This window comes from Lolium rigidum, chromosome 1 (assembly GCF_022539505.1).
Source record: "Lolium rigidum isolate FL_2022 chromosome 1, APGP_CSIRO_Lrig_0.1, whole genome shotgun sequence".
Classification (NCBI taxonomy): domain Eukaryota; kingdom Viridiplantae; phylum Streptophyta; class Magnoliopsida; order Poales; family Poaceae; genus Lolium; species Lolium rigidum.
The window spans coordinates 99289453-99312155 of NC_061508.1; the positions used below are offsets into that span (position 1 = coordinate 99289453).

The 22703-nt window shown below is 47.7% G+C and overlaps 2 protein-coding genes across 3 annotated transcripts; both read left to right on the forward strand.

The window, feature by feature from the left end:
• Positions 1 to 11713: 11713 nt before the first annotated feature.
• On the forward strand, positions 11714 to 14576 carry LOC124678528 (EEF1A lysine methyltransferase 4-like). 2 transcript variants are annotated; one of them, XM_047214403.1, is made up of 9 exons: positions 11714 to 12004; positions 13214 to 13327; positions 13414 to 13482; positions 13577 to 13596; positions 13671 to 13723; positions 13801 to 13831; positions 13914 to 13992; positions 14135 to 14268; positions 14353 to 14576. In XM_047214403.1, exons 1-9 carry the CDS (start codon positions 11833 to 11835, stop codon positions 14407 to 14409), a joined length of 729 nt encoding a protein of 242 aa, XP_047070359.1. In that variant the 5' UTR covers positions 11714 to 11832; the 3' UTR covers positions 14410 to 14576. The 2 variants fall into 2 exon arrangements, with proteins under 2 accessions (XP_047070359.1, XP_047070368.1); XM_047214412.1 differs by having other exon boundaries at positions 11793 to 12004; positions 14138 to 14268.
• A 2080-nt stretch (positions 14577 to 16656) lies between these two features.
• LOC124701538 lies at positions 16657 to 19862 on the forward strand. The gene is made up of 9 exons (XM_047233657.1): positions 16657 to 16854; positions 17689 to 17895; positions 17981 to 18083; positions 18175 to 18254; positions 18343 to 18420; positions 18759 to 18850; positions 19033 to 19144; positions 19280 to 19405; positions 19490 to 19862. The coding sequence occupies exons 1-9, from the start codon at positions 16672 to 16674 to the stop codon at positions 19589 to 19591; spliced, it is 1083 nt and encodes a 360-aa protein (XP_047089613.1). The 5' UTR covers positions 16657 to 16671; the 3' UTR covers positions 19592 to 19862.
• Positions 19863 to 22703: the final 2841 nt, after the last annotated feature.

Genomic DNA, 22703 nt, shown 5'->3' on the forward strand with positions numbered 1-22703 from the left:
TTTTGAATAATCTAGTATGTATCATTTTGATATAGATGGCTGGATACAACGTCCATTTCGCAACAAAAAAAATGCATTCACGGTGGGACCGTGCAGTTACGTATTTTTAGAGACATGCTCCTCTGTAGTATGTGTGGTGGTTTGGAGTGTCGGCTTGCCTTGGTTTTGATCGCACGCACACGGCAGATGCGAACTCATTCCGGTATACGCAAAAATGCTTGTACGCGAGACTTAAGCAGCGTTTGCTTTACAATCAATCCACGGCAGAGGTATGGAGCCAAGCAAAAGCGACACGATGGAAGCATGATCATCTCCGCGCGCGGTTTATCTCCCGCTCTCTTCTTGATCGCGTGTCACAAACTCACAATTAACTCACAACAACTATTATCATATTATTATGAGACTGAGAGCATCTCCACTCGTCCCCCCGACGAGGCCCCCGGCGAGTCTTTTTTCCATCCGAACGGCGTAATTCAGCCCAGTCACGCCCCCGGTTCCTCGTTTTCGTTCGGATTTGGACCTAAATTCATCCGGCGATCCCACGCCATCCCCGGCCCCCCGGGGAGCGCTCGGGGACTCCGGACGAAACGAAAGCGCGCGAAACGGCGAGGAAACTTCCCGCGCGTCTGGTGGCCCCAACTTGTCGGCGAGAGAAACCGATCGTCGTCCTCATCGCATCGTCTTCCGCGCGCTCGTGAAAGCTCGCCGCCGGTCTGCATTCGTCGGCCACGTGGCGAGTTAATGTCGTCGTCTTCCGCGCACGCATCGTCTTCCGCGCGCACTAAAGGCTGCCGCCGGTCAGCTCGCCGCAGACGCGTCGCATTCCACGCGGCATTTAATCCCCGCGCCAGCCACGCCTATATACGCCGGTCCGCTCGCCGCGAGGCGTACCCCGTGCTCCACTCTCCCTCCACTCTCCCTCTACTCTCCGGATGGCGTTCTACGACGACGACGGCGCAGCCAACAACGGCTTCCCCGCCGGTCGCTCCACGCGTGGGAGGGGCACCTCCTCCACCAGGCGGGGTACCCCTGCCCGCCGGACACGAGGCCTCCCGGAGGCGGCTGGCGGCGTTCCAATCCCGCCGCCGCGGGGCCAGGCCCTCAACGTCGCCATCGAGGAGGCGAGGATGACCATGATCGACGAGGAGCGCGCCGACCCGCGCCACCACCCCGAGAACTACACGCGGTGGAACTCCTACTTCCTCCGGCGGTGGGAGCGGGAGCTGGCGGCCTACGACGGCCCGCCGCCTCCGCCTGCGCGCAACAACGCCGCGGGCCGCCGACGGTGGTGGAGCGCGCCGGAAAGGACGCTGGCGAACGTCCTCGCGCACATCGAGGGCGGCAACTTCCCGGTGCTCACGATGCCCCCTCCATCGGCATCGAGGGCATCGGCGAGCCGCCGTCGGGAAACGTCCGGCAGCCCACGGCGCATGGCTGCCAGCTCGTCGTCTTCGGATCGGCGTCAAGGTCATCCTTGGCGCCGGTGAAGAGAGGAGGAGGCGACGTCGCCTTCGACGCCGGTGCGCGTCAAGAAGGAGCCGGCGTCTCCGCCGACGACCGTAGGGCGCAGCAGCGGCGCCCTCGTCATCCGCGAACAGCCTTCCGCGCCGCGAGCGGCCGGAAGAAGACGAAGAAAGAGGCCGCCGCAAGCCGGCTTGCCGAGGAGGAGGCGAAGCGCGCGGAGGACGCCGCGATGGCGGAGGCGATCGCCGGGTCGCTGCACGACATGGAGGAGGAGAAGCGCGCGGACGACGCCGCACCGGACCGGGCCGGCGCGGCCCGGGAGCGCGAGGAGGCGGAGCAGCAGCGGCGGCTGCTGGATCTGGCCGCCGCACGCCAACTCGCCGCCCGCGCCGCTCCAACCGCCAACAACGATGTCGCGCGGTACCGCCGTCCTGCGACACCTCCATCCGGCGTCGTTGTCCCCGTCGTCGACCTCGAGTCCTCCTCCGACGACTGGTACAAGCCATCTCCGAGGTGGGGAGACGCCGGCCGGGCGGCAGCGCAGCCGGGCCGCGCGGCCGAAGGCCAACGACGACGGCTCCGACGACGACGGCGGCGACTACACGGTGTTCTACCGCCATTTCGGCATGTAGAGCGCCGTGTTTTAAAATTAGCGTTTGAATTCCCCTAGCTGAATTCGAAATATAGTCGAATTCGGCATCTATGTATGAACTCCGCCCGTAATATAATAAATATCATTAAATTTAGTCTATATTCACCAGTTTTTAGCCGTAGTTTGTCAAGTTTCCGTTTTTTAAATTCGCATCGTCGACTTCGTCTGGGCACGCGGCTGGGAAACTACTACTCCCCACGCCAAATCTTCCTCCAATCCGGACGAAAATTTCGCCGGATTTGGACGTGGGGAGCGCCAACGAATGGGGATGCTCTGAGATATTGACTCGTGTAACTTGCTGCTTAAAATTCGTCGGAGGAGGCCTTTGACTCAACGTACATGGAGAGGGGCCTGGTGCGTGCGTCAGCCGGAAAGTTCCGTCGTCGCCCTCAACGCCCACACTTTGTTTGGCTGATCTGATCGATCATCCGATGGAATCTTGGACAGGGCCGACGCAGTGACATCAGGGAGCTCACAACCTTTTTTCGCGTAGGTGAGATTCTATTGCAGTTTCGTCATCGGTGACTGATTCACCCCTCGCAACACAACTGGCTAGGAGTACTGTTGACGACTGAGAGCATATCAAGCCGCGTCCCCCAAAGCGTCCCCTAAACCGCGCCGGATTGAGTGTTTGGGGACGTGTTTTGTTCGTGCCGTCTTTGGGGGACGTCGCTCCCCAGCCGCATCCCCCAAACACCGCCCCCAAACATTTAAAATACTTCTTTTTAACACAGAACCATTTATCAAATATAGCATATGAATAAAAATGTTTGCGAGGATTGTTTTCAAATTAAATTACAACAAACAATAAGACAAGTAAACAAATATAATAAATAGGGGTAGATGCTACATCAAGGTGCCACGGTATTTCCTTTGATCCTCCACAAATGCTCAACGAGATCAGCTTGAAGTTGCTCATGCACATTGCTGTCACGGATCTCGCGTGCATGGCGAGAAAATCAGCAAAATCTGCGAGCAACTCATGATCAACCTCCGCAAGAGGGCCTTCACACTCATAGGGATCAACATGTGACCTAGCATGATTCTTGCGGTTATCCTCGATGATCATGTTGTGCATGATCACACAAGCCTGCATCACCTCCCACATTTGGTCGTGAGACCAGCTTAGAGCAGGGTACCGGACAATGGCAAATTGTGCTTGAAGCACACCAAATGCCCGCTCGACATCCTTCCTGCAAGCCTCCTGTCGCGTTGCAAAGTGATAATTCTTCAGACCTGATGGATTCGAGATTGTTTTGACAAAAGTGGCACATTTTGGATATATACCATCGGCTAGCCTTTGGTATATTCGTGGCCATTGATCTCATAGTTGCATGGTGGAGCATGCCCTTCCACTAGTCTGCTGAACACCGGAGACTGCTGCAACACGTTGATGTCATTGTGTGATCCCGCCATGCCAAAGAAAGAATGTCAAATCCACAGGTCATAATCTGCCACAGCTTCAAGCACCACACTGCAATATCCATGACGGCCTTTGTATATACCTTGCCAAGCAAACGGGCAGTTCTTCCATGCTCAGTGCATGCAATCGATGCTTCCAAGCATTCCAGGAAATCCTTTGGCAACATTTTGTGCCATGATCCTTGCAGTCTCTTCCTCAGTTGGCCCTCTCAAATAGTATTTGCCAAACTTTCCCACCACAGCTCGGCAAAACTTGTAAATGCAATCAATGGCAGTAGACTCACTCATGTGAAGGTAGTCGTCCTGTGTATCGGCAGGTGCTCCGTATGCAAGCATCCTCATGGCGGCGGTGCACTTCTGAATCGACGAGAACCCGAGAACGCCTACAGCGTCGAGCTTGAGCTTGAAGTAGGGGTCGAACTCTCGAACGCCGTGGAGGATATTCATGAACATCCCCTTGCTCATCCTGTACCGGCGCCGAAAATTGTCGGCATGTGTTGCCTCGTCGGCGAAGTAGTCGTTGTGCAGCATGGCATGCCCCTCCATCCTCTACCGGGGCTTCGACTTCCTTCTTCCTGGCCTTGATCCTCCGCGGCGCGGCCTCTTCCTCTTCTCCGCCTCGGCGTCAAGCATGTCTCGGAGGGACGCGATGATCAGCAAATGCTCCCGCAGGTCGTCGTCGAAGGCTTGCTCGTCCTCCGGCGAGCGGGGCAACCATCTCATCGTCGCTGTCCATGGCTAAAGCAAAATCAATGGTTAAAATTGCGCCGAGGCGGACGACGCAACAAACAGCGGCCAATCGCGCCTACCCGGCAAGTCGTCGAGCACCTTCCGTGCGCGGAGGTGGGGCGGATTTGACGGCGCGTTCGGGACGCGCGCGGCGACGCGGCGGCGGGGGCACGACCGGCGGGAGCCCCAACCGCGACAACGGTGCCGACTCTCGGCGGAGATCGGACGCCCAAACGGCCGGAAAATCCGGCGGCGGCGGTGGGGTGGGAGGCGCGGGAAGGAAGGAGCGACGAGAAAAGAGGCGCGAACCAACGGTTTATGCAAATAGTCGCCGACATGTGGGAGCCCGCCTCGCTTTTCGTTGTGTCCGGCGTCCCGATGCGTCCCCTGTGGGACGGGGACGAGCTCGGGGCGCCGGACACCGTATCGGGCCGCGCTGGACAAAAAATGGGCTTTGGGGGACGCGGCTGGAACGCATTTTTTGTCCGACGCGCTCCAAAATCCCTTTGGGGGACGCTTTGGAGGACGCGGCTGGAGATGCTTTGAGAAATCTAGCTTCCTTCTTCTGTTTCGAGGGGATATCGTCTTTCTGGTTTTTACTTTTTATAGGCGATTTTCTGTTTTCTTTGGGGAATGCGTGTGCCTAGGAGCGGAGGGAAGAGAGCCGTGCAAAACATAGACTAGGAATAGGTTAGCTAAGCTGCTTAGTTTAGAGGACTAATTGAGCAACCTAGCTAGCCTTAACCTGATGCTGAAATAGTCCATGCGCCAACCTGAGATTCAGAGCAACAGTCAACGGAAGCAAACACTACGATATATAGTAGAGCTTACTCGTTCTTTAGCAGAGTTCAGTCATCAGAACTTGATTAATTACCATGAACCGTGTTGTTGATCCTTCCAGCTCTCGACATATGTTGGGCTCAAAAGCCTTACTCTCGACAAGTGAAACCGTACACCGAACTTGTTGTGTTTACTCAACTCGTAGCACTGCAAAATAATTAGTTCCTGTCACCATCACACGGTTCGTTGACTCAATCAAGCACAACTTAGTGCGCGCCAAATTGCATAATCCCAGCGGGGCAACGGAGATTACAATGGAACATCGACTACGGTTCTTGAAGGATTAAGGGATTCAAGTACGCTAAGATAAGCCCAGCGCTTAGTTACCCATGATAATAGCCACTCTAGATGTTTAATTAACAGTTGTTTGTTTCCCTGCATATGGACGTTTTCAACCATGTTGTTTCAATATCATCTTAAGATGATGGAACTATACGGCCACTTGTCACCCTGTATAGAACGTCCGAACCTTTAAATCCTCGATCTTCAATCCACTAGATTGAGGTAGAGTATTGAGAATTGAGAAATATACAGTTGAATTCGGGGAAAAGTGAGAACAAGTAGGGATTAAATTAGCACAATACACTAGAACCAAACATGTTTTTGTGAATAAATGAGGATTTAAGATTTGGTGGGGATAATCCCCCACAAATACAATAGTACAAACAATGTCTTAGATGTTTGACAGTTGTTTCTTTCCTTGCATATATGGACTTCATTATCATCTTAATATGGTGGAACTATGCGGCCACTTCTCAGCCCGTTTAGAACGCGTGAACTAAACCGCACACATAGGAAAAACACATGAGTTGAGATGTCATGTATCGACCTAAAACTACGAGAGGGCTATGTGTGAATGTCATGCAGGAGAAGTCCAAAAATCGTAGACACCAAGAGATGGAAAAAAGGAATGCCTTCTCATCCAAAATATATATTTTTCTTCCAAAACTTTCAATGGAGTAGTCCACTCCAGAAGAGTTTCAAAAGAGTGTAAAATTCATATTCCTCTATTCCAAACGGTACAATATATGGAAGTCGCGTCCTTCAAAATTCATATGGTTTTCCTTTATTCCAAAATAACTGCAAAGGTTGCAATGAAATTATGTTGATCAGCTACTTTTGATTGCGTTGAGAACGTTTACATATATAAGATGTGCTTACCACGGGTTACTATCAACAATCAAAGCCCAATGATTTAAATAGTAGGGGAGCGACTATAGCTCAGTAGATTTCAAATAATTATTTCTAGTTGGAACTAAAATACCGTCCAATATAGATCCTATCGTCTTTTGCATGTATCTACATAAATCTCATTTCAAGCCAGATGGTTCTTAGTGGTGATGTAGAAATAGTTAATTTGTAGGTCGTCTGAGAAATTGCAAATGTCTTTATTACCCTAGACCTTATGGTAACCCAATTGACAAGATTATGCCACTGACTTTTTGACCGTGAAAAGGGGTGGACCCTAGTACACTCGAGTGGGGGCATATATAGACCCCCACTTAAATTTCCAAATTCCATTTGTATTTATATTCTAAAGAAAAAAGATTCAAATTCGGTGTAATTGTACAAAGAGTGTCCCTTTGTGTCCGCCCCTGATCGTGCATAGCTAGCTTGGGCCTTGACGGTGAGCTTGAGGCCCTTCATGCTCATAGCAACTATTATCTTGTTGTAGACATTTCCTCTCTCACTACAACTACAAAGAAAATATACATATGAGCCATAGGCCTAGGGAGCATTAATATTGGTCATGCCAACCTCTCCTCGCACTAGTAGGAAAAGCCTCATCAGTGGCGCACCAAAAATGGATTCTGTGGCGCATGGGAGGTGCGCCACAGAAACGTCGCCACAAAAATAAGGTTTCTGTGGCGCACCTGCCCATGCGCCACAGAATGAGGTTTCGTGGCGCACTTGTTCTTAGGTGCGCCACAGAAAGCGTGCGCCACAGAATTGGTTTTTAGTGCGCCACAGAATTTGCTTGTATTATACACGATTTTGTGCTGCCTGCTATACACATGCGGTTTATAGACAGCAATACGGATACACGGATACACGAGGTTATATACAGCAACATTCAGATATAATATAAATATCATGTACATTGCACAGATATAACATAGACATCATCATCACATTACTTAGAGCCCGATCGAGATACATATATAGTGGCAAGTGTCAAATGTTTTGCATACAACTCTTAATTCATACAAAATTCACAATTTCGAGATACAAAGTAGTCTTCATCCGGTTCCTCCTTTGCTCCGTCATCTCTACCCACCAGGCTCGCTTGCATCGGGGTCCTTCATTCAGTTCCTACTATGATGAAAATGGAAGAAAGTGAGACCAACAAGTTCGATGCACAAGAGAAATGGAATAAATGCCTCATACATTGTTGGTCAACACAAATATTAACATTCAGGGACGGTGTAAGTGAGACCAAGTCCGATGCACAAGAGATTGATATTTGTGCTATCTTACCAAGCTCACTTACGCCGCCCCGAGTGTACGGTGACCAAACATTTTAATCATCGGCATTTTGAAAATCTCAAAGCAAATGGAATGACAAAATGGAATAAGTGCCTCATACATTGTTGGTCAACACAAATATTAACATTCGGGGATGGCGTAAGTGAGACCAAGTTCGATGCACAAGAGATTGATATTTGTGCTATCTTACCAGGCTCACTTACGCCACCCCCAAGTGTACGGTGACCAAACATTTTAATCATCGGCATTTTGAAAATCTCAAAGCAAATGAAATGACAAAATGGAATAAGTGCCTCATACATTGTTGGTCAACACAAATATTAACATTTAGGGATGGTGTAAGCGAGGCCGGGTAGGATGCACAAGAGATTGATATTTGTGCTATCTTACCGGGCTCACTTACGCCACCCCGAGTGTACGGTGACCAAACATTTTAATCATCGGCATTTTGAAAATCTCAAAGCAAATGGAATGACAAAATAGAATATGTGCCTCATACATTGTTGGTCAACACAAATACTATGGTCAGAAACCATAGTTGCAGTATACACCGCCGTATACTTTGCAGAAGGGCCCCCTTTCCCCGGTCGGCGTTCCGTCAACGGGTGCTTGACGACACAACAACGCCGATCTGCATCTCCGGCGCAGAACCACGCCAGTCCCTCGCTGTCCAGTGAACGAGTCCTTGATGCAAAGACCGTGCCGGCCTGCCCAACATTATGCCGGGCCGTGTTGCCGCGCTTCAAGCCGTATGTCCCGCGCCCTGCACTGTTCGCCTTCTTGCCCGGTGAACCAATAGGCTGATCGTTGGAATAAGGAAACCGATGACAGCCGGTCGCAATATTAAATTGCGATCGGCCGTCATCGGCTTCCTTATTCCAACGATTAGTCTATTCGTTCACCGGGCAAAAAGGCGAAGAGTGCAGGGCGCGTGATCGACACGGCCTGAAGCGCGACAACAGGGGTCGGCATGATGGTAGGGAGGCTGGCACCGTCTTGGCATTAAGGACTCGTTCACGTACTGGACGGCGAGAGAAGAAAAGTGGCGCTGCGCCGGAGAGGCATGTCGGCGTTGTTGTCTCATCAAGGACTCGTTCACGGAACGGCGGCCGAGGAAAGGGGGCTCGTCTACAAAGTATATTGCGGCGTATAGGTGACCAAACATTCTAATCATCGGCACTAAAATGGAAGAAAGGCCAATGCAATTAAGAAGTAGCTAGTATGAACTAAATGGAATGCCTCATACTTTGTTGGTCGAAACAAATATGAACATCCCGGGATGGCGTTAGTGAGGCCGGGTAGGATGCATAAGAGATTGATATTTGTGCCATCACACCGGGCTCACTAGCGACACCCGGAGTGTACGAGTGATCAACCAACCATCTAATCATCGACAAGTACAAAAACACCACCAAACCAGCAACCATGGTGACATAAGTCAAGATGCTCAAACAAACATAGCATGCATGGAGCGAGATGCTCCAAAGGGATTATTCATCACTTGGTAGTAACCAAGTGATGCTGGCTAAGAAGAGAGGCCAAGCCTGAGCTAGTCAATCCGGTAGAGATGGATATGCATAAGTAAGCAAGAACACATAGTCTATCCAAGTTAACCGAGATAAAACCAACCTTGACAGACCAACTGAATCACCTAGCACCACCTAGCCTTTTAAAACCATCGAAAGCAGTCCTTTTTCTTCAAAGGATACCACGGTGGCATTCATTTACATGATCCCCTACAGGTGGATATCTCTAATTTCATCAAAGCCAACAAGAAAAAGAAATATATCATTACTCGGTTGAGTTCAAAACAAAGCTAGGGTCCATAAGGGATTACTCATCACTTGGTAGTAACAAAGTGATGCTTGGCAAGAGAGAGGCCAAGCCTGAGCTAGTCAATCCGAGTAGAGATGGATATGCATAAGTAAGCAAGAGCACATAGCCAATCCATGTTAACCGAGATAAAACCAACCTTGACGACCAACTGAATAACCTAGCATCACCTAGTCTTTTAAACCATCGAAACTTCCCATTTTCTTCAAAGGATACCATAGTGGCATTCATTTACATGATTCCCTACTCGTGAATATCTCTATTTGGATAACATAAGCAATCCACACCAGTAAACAAGTCCTCATCACCTTATACGAGGTTCAAACATTGGATTTGTTTCCAACAAAGGTTGGAAAACAAATCAAATCCATTTAGTTTAACTGAATCATCACCAACACATGGTTCATTAATAAGAAGTGACAAGCATAGCACCAATTAATCAAGCAATATAGCAGCATCAGTAACAAACATAGCACCAATTAATCAACTATAGCTCCATCAGTAACAAGCATAGCAGCAATTAATCAAGCAATAGCAGCATGACCTTCACATGACACTTTACTAAAGCCAAAGCTTCGAGTAAAGCAATCAAGGCTTTCATGCAGTTCTTGACGAGCAACAAGCGCAAGCAATGGGATCATAATTCAATCCCTGTGCACATACAAGGTGATAAGCGATTAATTACAATTGCATTAGACATCAATTGCAACCTGGCACAGGTGAAGATTGAATCACCCAATGTCCAGAACCAAGCAATTGCATGGATTCGGTTACCATAGCAAGACAATCAAAGTAGCGAGATAACTTCACTTGGCTGCATAGAGGAGATACTGAGTAACAAACCAAGCCGGCAAAGGAGGGGAGAGAGTTCTCCCCCTCTCGCATAGAGGAGATACCGAGAAACAGCATCCGAGCATTTCATCGAGCACCTTGCTCGCGCGGGAGAGGAAGAGGGAGGGGAGGGCAGAGGTGGAGCTCACCGAAAACAGGGGTGGAGGAGGAGTTTGACGACGATGGCGAGGGGTGGAGGAGGTGGAGGACGCGGCGGCTCGGCCTCCTCCTTGATGTGGCGGCGCCGGACCCTCCTCCTCGCACGCCTTGGCCCTCCTCCTCCACGCCGCGGCGGCATGTGCTGCTGGTGGCGGGGATGGGTGGAGCGTGGGGGCATGCACCCCTCGCGGAGGAAGGCGGCGGCGACGGCGATGGCGACGGCGACGACCATGGCGGCGCGCCTTGGTACGGATCGGAGGGGGAGAAGGGAGAGAGACGGCGCGGCGGTAGAGGGGATGAGGGCGCGTGGAGGGGTACGGGGATAATATAAGTTCCCCTATTTACGTGGCGCACCGGCTCAAGTGCGCCACGGGAATCAACAACTCCGTGGCGCACCGAGCAAGTGCGCCATTTACGTGGCGCAGCGAGGCCGTGTGCGCCACGAAATAGTTATTTACGTGGCGCGGCGGGCCTTGTGCGCCACGAAATACCTACGCTAATAATTGGGAGTGCCAGGATGTGGGCCCCACATAGTTTACGTGGCGCAAGGTTCAGCAATGCGCCACAAAAATAAGCTAGTTTTGTGGCGCACACAGTCTCGTGCGCCACAAAATAAGTTTCTGTGGCGCATCCAAAACGGTGCGCCACAGAACTAAGCTTCGCCTATAAGGGTTTTCCTACTAGTGTCGCTTTCTGTGGCCAGTTTATTTTGGCTGATGTTTTATGTTTCCCTCTTTTGTGTTATGGTGTATTCTTATCTAACAACACACGGCAAACAATAGCTTGACAAAATACATTACAACGGGTGTGCTCTAGGTCATAATGCACTCACGTGATATTAGGTCTCTGTGTATTGGGCGTGTGAAAACCTTTGTTTAAGTTCATCTTGCGCAGGTTGTATTTTTCGTGGGCTTTTCGCAGGATAAAAGAGGATGAATATGAACTTTGATACAACACATATAGTTTTATTTGGTCTTTATCTCATGTAGTCCCTCCGTCTATAAAAAGATGTTTTAACTTTGCCTAATTTTGCATATAATGTACATACTAAAACACATTTAGATAGGTACATGACTTGATAAAGTTAAGACATCTTTTATGAATTATTTAGCTGATGAATAAAGTAAAGCTGGATCAATTTTTGATCATTTGCTAAAATAATAAGCCCTCTCTCTCCAAAAATGTTTTTCTCGTGCCAAAAAAGCCCACGGCACCTGCACGGCTGTACCAGCGCACCGGGGTCGCATCGCACTGCGCGGGCAGATCGCGACTTCCCCCCTCTCTTCCCCACCGCGGATCTCTCCGGACTCCTCCACGCCCGACTCCACAAGCCAACAGGTCAGGTCTCCCCTGCTGCCCGGCCGGCGTTGAAGCCAGTTGCGCCGCGCGACCAGATCCGGGTCCCCGGCGGAGGGATGACGGGGGCGGCGTCGCAGGCGTACGGGGAGGCGTGGTACTGGGACGAGCGGTACCGCAAGGAGGCCGGCCCCTTCGACTGGTACCAGAAGTACCCCGCCCTCGCGCCGCTGCTCCGCCTCTACGTCCGCACGCACCAGCGCCTCCTGCTCGTCGGATGCGGCAACTCCGGTGAGTACCACTCGCCCACGTGCCCTCGTGCCCGGATCGATGATCAGGGACGCTCTGGGTTGACCCGCTCTAGTAGTGTTCAGCGCAAGCGCCGGCTCCTGTGATCTCTCCGTCTCTCCCTCTCGAGATTGGTTGGATCCCCGATAGACTAGTCGTTCACTGGATCGATCAACTGGGGTGCAATGCAATGTAGCCGCCCGTCCTCTTCAGACCCTTCACATTTTTGTAGGATGAACTGAAAATGCTTCATCAATCACAATCGCACGGTATTTGTTCAATGGTATGCCATGTGCGTGAATTCATCTCAACCTAGAGTAGTATAATCAGAGCAACTAGCATTTTCCGTGCACCATGAGAACCCGTCTACAGGCCTACATCCTATGCATCACCGTTCTTCAGTGGAGTGGAATTCGTTAGTGCTAGTACACTACACATTAGGAATGGAGAAAGTCAATTTATTGTTCACCAGACTGTCTAAGACAACCAGTGCCCTGACCCTGTGCTAGTTCATTTTATGTTGCACTGCTCCTGCCCCAGTGTCACTCTCAATGCCTGGCTCAAAAAGCATGTGCAGAGTGACATGCTCTATGGGCTCTGGTTGCTTTATCAGTGCCACACCATATGTCAGCAAAAGAGTGCAACTCTTGAAATGCGGTTGTCAGACAGATACCCTGCTGACTTCATGCCCTCAGTGAAGGACTCGTTTGTAGATGATGAAAGATAGTTACTACTTGATTTAATGAAATACTGATAAATTGCTGAAGTGTGGAAATTAATTCCTCTTGGCAAATTTTAACAATATTTGGGCCCCAATTGAGACTTTGAGAGTTGTTTGGAATAGCAACAAATGAAACATGTTTTATGACCTTAGACATCACGGGCTCCTGGATCCATTTAGTTTCACCGTCTTGGTTTCATGAGACCTTATTGTTTTGTCTCACCTTTCTGAGAATGGAAAGGGCGAGCTACACAATCCATGCTAATCTTTTCTATTCTGAGTCCTTGTTGTGTGCCACTGTGCATCTACTTCTGCCACAGTAAACTGGTTGAGATATTTTTAATCAGGCGATCACTAATTTCTTGTGTAGTTTCATACTATAGCATTAACCATTTTCAGACTTTAGATGTCAGTTATTGCATTGTTACCAGTGTATTTATTTTTGGTTACTTGATAGTACTTGTTTTCTAATCTACCTTTGGATGTTGCAGTTTTTGGTGAAAACATGGTTGATGATGGTTACCAAGATGTCGTCAACATTGATATATCGTCAGTTGTGATTGAACAAATGAAGAAGAAATACCATGACAAGCCTCAACTGAAATGTATGCACTTTCTTCACAACATTCTATCAAGAACCCCTGCGGAGTATATACTGCTTACTATTGTATTATTTTCCTACAATTTGCAGATACAAAGATGGATGTAAAGAACATGTCAGACTTTGAGTCTGGTTCATTTGATGCTGTTATCGACAAAGGTACCATGCCATGTAATACCTGCCAGCATTACAGAATATCTTTACATGCATGTACAACATGGCTTTGAGTTCTAAACCATTCTGTTGTTTGCAGGAACACTAGATTCTCTTATGGTGAGTCAATTTTTGCCAGGACACTTTGACATACGTTCTATGTGATACTCAGAGCCAGCTTTCTTGTATTGTAGTGCGGCCAAAATTCACAAGAGCATGCGATGAAGATGCTAGGGGAGGTCAACAGGTAAGAGTACATTGATATTTGTTTGAGATACTTCTCTTTATTTGACTATAGCTTCTTTGTCTTTCTTCTATCCGCAGAATTCTCAAGGATAATGGAGTCTATATTATGGTAAATGATAGTATATTACCATTGTAACCTTTTGGTTTCCTTCTTGTGTCTATAAACTTCTTTGAGTGCCAACATTCTGCAGATCACTTATGGGGATCCAAGTTATCGATTGCATCTCCTGAAGGACCTGCAACTTTGGACGGTAAAGCTTCATGTTATAGGTTAGTGGGTTTTGCCACCAGTTCAATTTTACCATGTCCTTGTGCGTGTACTCTTGACCATTTTGATATAATTTTAGTTTTGTGGAGCTATAAAATAACACCATGTTGTCTGCTTATGACTTTGCAACCGCAATGGACATAGCAGATAGGTGGGAGAGAAGTTCTAAACAGACGTGGGATCTGACGAAGCCATTGCCTTTACATGAGGATAGCACATCCATTATTGGCCTTCTGGGCCCAAAACCTGACGTTCACTATATTTATGTTTGTATAAAGGTTAGCCATCAGCAAGGTTGCCAGACTCATGTAAAACGTATTTCATATTACCAGTTACTCACTAACCTTGCTCTGCCATTGCAGGGCAATGACAGTCCGAGGGTAGGCTCGAAGGCTGTAGCCAATGAAGCAGCCAACTGATTCCATCTTATAATCTTTTGCATCATCGTGTATAATCAGTGTAGTGAATAATGTAGGGAATATATTTTGTAACTCTAACTTGTGTCGCTGTTGGCAATAGTTTAGCAAAACTACAGATGGTGTGTTGCTTCTCCGGTTCCGGAATAGAAATATGTGATGTTTTCCTATTTTCTAGTTTGCTGCAAGTTTTGTGTTCGCCAAACAAAGTAACTACTAGGAATGTGGACATCTTGGAGAGAATGAACTAAATATATACAAGAAAGCACTTTAGCCACACTATTTGGTCACAAAATTGTCAAGAAAAGACCCAGAGAACAATTTTATGAAACCACTAGAACAAATCATTCAACAATGGTAAGACAAGCGAAGGCATCGAATGACAAATCCAACCAACACATGGTTATTAATCAAAGCATTGCTTGGTCACAAGACCGTCAGAAGAACGAGAACAAACGTATCATCAACTAACCAATGGCAAGACATTCACAAATCATTGGACGAAGAGCCGTCAATCCTTGTGCCACAAACAACATTAACTCCTCCCCGTGACGACCCAACTAAGACGAGAATGGAGTTCATAGACTTTTATTCAACACGACGACGTTCTCCATTTCAAAATCTACCGTTGATGGTAGACAAACTTGACATGAAAAATAGTATAAACTATATGGGAATATCAATCCGAGATCCCCTCCTCATGCTGGTGCGAAATTCTTTGAAATCATCATCTAAACCCTACCATGTTGGTTTTCCTCCATACTTCGTGAGAAAAAGACCAAATTTGCAAAATCAAAAGAGCCTCTTAGGTTTTGAAGGGACACACACAAGATGTTTGTATTCCTCACAGGAGCTGAGAACCTAGCATCATTGAACATACTATAGCCAGTGACACCTTTCACGCGACAGGTTGTCGAACCACTGCTCTGTTGCCACAATGTTCAAGATATCGTTAGTTGGTAACCGGTCAGTTGGGCTGAGATAAACGATTAACCGGTTACTCGGCCAATTAACTGAATTTATCGATAGGCCATTAATCGGTATAATACATAGGAAAGTGCTAACATATTGCCAACATATACCTAAATTCTTAGGTACAATCCCATACTCCAATGCTCAAAGCATTGTAATATACCAAAATATACTACTATATGCATGTAAAAGGCACGGAAAAGAGGTACAAACGCAAGTAATATACCAAAATATACCACTATAGCCAGAAAATGGAATCTATTTAACCAGCTAGGCCCGATTAGTCGGTCTGACAGCCGATAAATTGGCTTGTTAAACTGTTTAATCGCCTGGACTAGTTAACTCACCGAATAGGCCCTTATCGTTTCGGTGACCCTTCGATTTGCAGTTAATTGGCCAGTTAACTGAAATATCGGCCGACATTTGGAACAGTGGTCACCGAGCCCTCGAAGAAGAAGAAGAAATGTATTAAACCGCCAAAACATGTGTGTCACTGATGGCAACACAGCCCAAGACATCATATGGCAAATCATCGAATCAAGAGTCGTCAATCCGTGTGAACAGTCGTGATGACCTGACAAATACAATGATGGAAGCATAGGACTTCTACTCCACAAGATAAGGTCTCCACCTTTAGAAGCCATTACTAAGAACACACAAATGTGACACTAAAAGTTAGATGCCAAACCATCGCGCGACATGTTTGATAAGCAACCTCTCAAACTAGCCGAAGAGGGGAACCATGGGAGGGCATTAACTAGGAAGCGAGGCTGTTCCAACTTCATGTTCCTCGGATAAAAGGGTGGAACTATTTTGACCTAACCTTGCAAACTTTGTACTGCAAGACAACATCTATTTGATTTTCATTTTAAACATCATTTAAATTTCATTCTAGAAATCATCGCGATGCGTGCGAGTATGCCTAGACCGAATAGACCGAAAACCTGAATGATGTGAAGGAAAATCAAGTACGGAGTACTATACTACTATATAGCTGCAAACTAGCAAAGGTGATTCTGCCATGATTCACTTCAACGACGCAAAGCGAAAAAATAGAAGAATCTCTTTGTGTGGCTCAGATCCACGTCCATTTCCAATCCAACGCCTCGAGATTCGCCACGTCACCCTTTCTCCCCGCACCTCCCCTCTGAAATCCCTCGTCCCCGTTCCCCCGTCCATCTCTAGCCGCCTTCCTCCGCCAGTCCGCCCCCACTCTCGCTTTCCTCTCCGCCGCGCGCGCGCTCCCGTCGCCGTCTCCATCTCCTCCCGGCCTGCTCCCTCTCTCTTCGTCCAATGGAGGCTCTCTCCGGCGCCGCGGCCTCCTCCTCCCTCCTCCCGACCTTCCCCGCCTGCCAGCCGCCATCCCGCGTAGCGCTCCGCGCCCGCCCCTGCGGGCCCCTCCGCGCGGCCGGCGGCGGCGGCGGGAGCGGGAGCAAGGACGAAGCCGTCAGGCCGAACGGGGCTCCCGTCATCAAGGTAACAGTGCCTGCACGCTTACGTGAGGCAGAGCGCGAAGTGGCGAAGATTTTGTTTGGGTGTTGGTTTCTGTGACCTGTGAGTACTGAGTAGAGTAGATGGGAGTGGTCGTGTTGGTGTGGCGGTCTGGAACACTGGATTCCGAAAAAGAGACGATCTGTTGTGCTTAGGAGCTCTTTAGCTGTGTTAGATGCTGGAATGGGTACTTAGACATGGGTTGCTCCATTGATAGTTATGGCTAGGTTCCCATGCTTGATTTGCTTGAAATCGGTCGAGGAGATTGTTGGATGGCCTGGAGATAAACTTCCTTTTGTGCCAAGCAACTGAGAACTTCTGAACTGTGAATTAATAGTTGAGAATCACGTTTACTGATGCGGATTCACAAAGATGTTAACTACTCTATTTAGCTTCCTGTTGGTAACAAAATAAGATTATCTTTTGAAAAATTAACTCATGTTTTCGTGCCAAACTCTTTGTAGTGAATAAATTATTAGTTGAGAATCATTTCTACGGTTACGTATCCACAAAGATGTTATTTAGCTTCTTGTTGGTAAGAGAATAAGATTCTCTTTTAAATAATTAACCCAAGATGATCCTGTAAATATTCATGCCAAACTCTTTGTAGTGAATGGTCGGTGCTCCTGCCATTCTCCTCAGAAGATAAAAAAATGGAATAAGATGAAGCAGTTCATTTTGGTTTAATTTGCCTTTTGATTGGCCATACCTGTTTGTTTTGTACTAACTGCTGCTTAACATTGGAACGGTGATTAATATCTCAGATTTACCTTTTGATCCATCAAGTGTCTTCCGTTTGTGCTAACTGCTGCTCAACAGTCCAAGGGTGATCCAAGTCTAAATGGAGCTCTCTCTCCGGTCACATCTGAAAAGTCGCACAAGACCGTATCAACCAATACAACTCCTGACTCGAGCGGATCCAGAGCTGGCTTGTTCAGAACTCCTATTTCTGGTGGCGTGCAGAGTGCAACTTTTGCCCATGGTTTGCCTCCACCAGCTTTGGCTGTTCGCAATTTAATGGAGCAGGTAGCTTCTGTTATTTAGCCCGTTCCCCTCTAGCTTCTTTTTGGTCTCTGGTGATGTCTTACTCCTGTCTTGCTCTACTTGCCAGGCGAGATTTGCTCATCTATGCACTGTCATGTCTGGCATGCATCATCGACGCGCTGGATACCCATTTGGATCACTTGTTGATTTTGCTAATGACTCAATGGGCCGTAAGATAGCCACTTGTTTACATTTTTTATAAAACTAATAATGTTGTGTTAGGTCTCATTATTAATTGTTTTGTGTTTATGTCTTGTGCAGACCCAATATTTTCTCTATCGCCCTTAGCAATCCACACAAGAAACTTGCTCTCCGATCCAAGATGCACACTTGTTGTCCAGGTATGAAGTTTGTCGGTACGTTTTACTGGAGTACAAAGGCTCCCTTCTTGCTAGAAATAAGATAACAGCATCTAGTTCTTTGTTACAGGTGCCTGGATGGAGTGGGCTGTCTAATGCGCGTGTCACGATATTTGGTGATGTCTACCCTTTGCCAGCTGAACAACAGGTTCCTATTTAGCTGCCTTTGTTCCTTGATAATTGATAGCACAGTCAGCTAGGTAACTTTTCTATGGATGAATTGGCATTTCAATCATTAAGAATTTGGCTCCTCCTAATGTGTGGACTCAGATTTCTGTATAAGCATTGTCCACGTTAGTTAATTTTGTTGAAGTTGGTTTTTGGTCTTCCCCCTTTTCGGCTGCACTTCTCTCATGGCATCAACTTAAAAATATTAGTTGCTTTATCATCAATGCATGTCCATTAAGAGTGAAAGATTTATTCTGTCTTTGTGGTTGTAACAAGTTTCATAAATTGATGGCCAATGCATGTATGATGTATCTGCAGGAATGGGCTCATAAGCAATATGTAGCAAAACATCAACAGTGGGCATCTCAGCAGTGGGGAAATTTTTACTACTACAGGATGCAGAACATAAGGTCTGTGACTTAATTTTGGACTTATGCTGTTCTACTATCATTTCAGGGGTGGTGTATCCATTTATCGTTTACACATATGCACAGCTGGAAATATTCTCTTCTCTCTTTCGTTATAAAGAAAATTTTCCTACATGGATGCCTTTGTAAGTTGAGATTTGTGACACACTATCTTATATTATCAGTGACATATACTTCATTGGAGGCTTTGGCACTGTTGCATGGGTTGATGTGAAACAGTACGAAGTTATGCAACCTGACAAGATAGCAGTTGACGGTGGCGAACAAAGCTTAAAGGTAAAGCATACACCAAACCCTAATGACTTGTGGTATATAATATTAGCAGCAGATTAGCTGGGGCATCATATTAGTTACATTGCAGTACATGTAAATTAAAACCTCGACCACTTTTGATGGATGCTGTACATGTAGGAGTTGAATGCAATTTTCTCTAAACCACTTCGAGAGTTCATGTCCGCGGAAGGGGAGGTTGATGATGCTGCTCTTATATCAGTAGACAGCAAAGGAATAGACATACGGGTTCGCCAGGAGGCACAGGTAAACTTTGTGTGAGACTGCCTACCATCATTGTAGACTATCTTGGTGAGGAGGAACCTTTAACTTGTAATTTCTTCTGCACAGTTCAACATTCAGAGGCTTGCATTTGATGTGCCGTACAAGGTGGAGACTCTAGAGGAGGCCAAGAGAGCACTGCATAAGATAATCAAGACAGGCAGCAAATAAAGTGAAGATCGCGTGCGACCGGCATTTGCTCAGTTTCTCCAGCACTACAAGCTTGTGTCGTGACCCCACAAAAATAATGAAGGATGATGTAATATGCTTGTGTCGTGAAATAAGATGGGTATCTCTTACATAATGAGAATGTTTGTAGGAAGAAATTGCCAAATAGTGTACCCATATGCTTGTATTGCTTTAACTGTAGACTGTAGAGTAGACCATGCTGCTTGTGGAAACCGAACACTTTTGTCGGATGAGCTAGTCGTTGATTTCCGCATCTCAGCATACTATTTTGACTGAAAATCATTAGCATCTGGAATCACAAGTTTGATTGTGCTTATTCTAATGATATTTCTAAACTAAATCGTGTGGGTATTACACAAAATAAGTTTTACTTTTGGTTGTTCTGTTTGATTGAGTACAACTTCAGCAACACTTATTGATCTGAGGGAGTATATAATAACGTGATGTAGAAAAATAGCTATTTAAGCATAGGAAAAAAGGTCGGTTAAAGAAGGAAAAAAACCTACCCTCTGACTCTTCCATATGTTGGTTCCTCCTTCCTTGGCCGGCCTTGCTAGTGCTAGGTTAAGATTTTAGTAGTCGTCTTCTTTTAGGAGGAATCAAGAGTTAGCACAAGCTATTCAAAGTCAGCAATGGAGAAGAGAGAAATAGAAGGAGGAGCCAGCCTATGGAGAAGAAGGGCTATTTAGCCTTTCCCAATTTGTAGCTGTTGGCACAATTTTGGACTGTATATTCCGATATAAGTTGGGGAAGATATTCCGGCCCCTCACAAATATACGGGGTATATATAAAATATACAGCAAGAACATCCAGGCCTCAACAGAGAGTTGCACCGTTTAGTGCAACTCAAAGTTTTTTCCATGATTTAGGGGCCAGATATTTATACGAATATCCAGTGGAGGGATATTTGTTTAACACTAGAAATTCCGGTGCGTCCGATGAATATTCCGGCCTGGAATACAAAGATCTGGTCTATCTGAAAACATTGCCAACGATCACATATTGGGGTCTCTTCCCAAAATTAAAATGCAATAACTCGAGCTAGAAAACTTCGATGGAGATGAAACCAAATTTGTTGGAAACATTAAGAACTAGGAAGAGAGAATTAACCACAGAGAATTAAACACGAGTTTAGAGGTGGAACCCCCTACAAGGAAGAACCACTAAAGACTCCAAAATCGAAAACTCAATAAGCTTTTCATACCAAATCCGTTTTCAAGGAAGTACAGCTTATCATGAAAGTAACCACAAACTCTGAATGCTCACGTGGATAAGATCCAAATAACAACAAAAAAGTATGATGCAAGAATGCAAATGTTTGAGCTCTCTTCGAATTATACGATCAAGATAGTACGACAAATTATGCTACAAAACGGTCACCCAACACCACGAGACTGGTAAAATAGAAACCCTATTAATACCAAACTTTATCCGTGTGCATTTTCACTCGAGCTTGATGATGACGATCTTGTCCGCTTCAAGATGGAACGCATTTCTCGATTGTGCTGGCTTGGTGAAGTCTTTCGGACTGCCTCCTCCCCATACTCTACTATGGTAGATCCTCTTCTAGACATATCTTTACATATCCATGATCTCCATAAAGACAACAAGCTTCAAGCATATGACTCTTCTAGATGGGTAATCTTGAACTTGCACTTAATTTATTTTTTCTTCATTATGCTGATGCCCTGAAGGTGCACATGAGAGTCTTCTTCAAGACATGCTTCCAATAGACTCAACTCTCACATGGCCAATTGGACCACTACTTAAACATCTTGACCATCATTTCATCTTATTCATCTTTCAACCTTGAGGTATACCAACACAGTCTCTTGAAGGTGCTCATAGAAGTGAGTGTATTTGCGTGTCTGTGAGTGTATGCATCTGTTATGTGTCTGAAAAAAAAAGTTCTGAGCTTATTTTGAAACTAAGGCAAAATTTGTAGAGCTTAAATATGTTCGGTTGGTGTCCAAATTAGCTTCGAAACGACAGGTGCCAGGCACTGGGATAATCCCCCTTCCCTCGGGTCGCTCCCCCGTGAGCGACTCCAGGGCGGAAAAAACCCTAACCTCCCGTCCCTCCTCCTCCACCCTCCCCTCGCTGCCGCCGCCGGCGGGAGCCGCCGGGCAAAGCTCGGGCGGTGCCGGTGGCGGTGGCTCTTCCTCTACCCGGCGCAGGTCCTCCCCAGGCGGGGCTGGCGGTCAGGCGGCGGTGCACGGTGGACTTCACCCTCGGCGGCGGCGCTGCGTGGCGGCTGGCTGCGGAGGCGGCGGGCGATCCGCGGTGTGTGCAGGTTCGTCTCGCGTCGGCGCAGGAGCGGCGGGGCGTTGCGGTGCAGTGGCGGCGGCCGGGTTCCACCGGCCCAGATCTGGGCCCTGCGGGGACCTTCTGGACTTGGTCGGGCCAGGCTACTCCCGCTGGCGACGTCACCTGGAGCGGATGCGGTAGCACGGGGAGGAGCAGGACGGCAGCGACGGCGGCGGCCTACGTGCAGCAGCGTGGAGGCGGGGACTTTACGGGCCCGGCCCGGGCTCGGCCGGGCTCGAGGGGCCTGGTGTGTCCCTGCCACCGCATCCGGTCGGCACCCGCTGGCGGCGGTGGAGGACGTCCTCCAGGTGGCTATGCTGTTGCTGTCATCCGGATCCAAACCGTCTACCTCCTTTGGCTCTCAGGCCACACGATGGACCTGGCGACACCGGCAGAGCTCGCGGATGCCGGGGCAGCGGCCCCGGAAGGTGGATTGCACGGGCGGCTCGGCGGCGGGCGGCGTGGCAGTGGTGATGGCCGTCTCTTCAGGCCACGAGGGTGGCGAGGAGTGGGCATCGGGAGCTCCTGGTGCTGGCCACACCTTGGTGTGATCAGTGCCCAGATCGCGCGGTAGAAGCTCGGCTCGGGGGTGGCTGGTAGACTTAGGGACCAGTTGCGGTGAGGGTTGTTCCGGACGAAAGCCTGATACGTCTCCGACGTATCGATAATTTCTTATGTTCTATGCCATATTATTGATGATGCCTACATGTTTTATGCACACTTTATGTCATATTCGTGCATTTTCTGGAACTAACCTATTAACAAGATGCCGAAGTGCCGCTTGCTC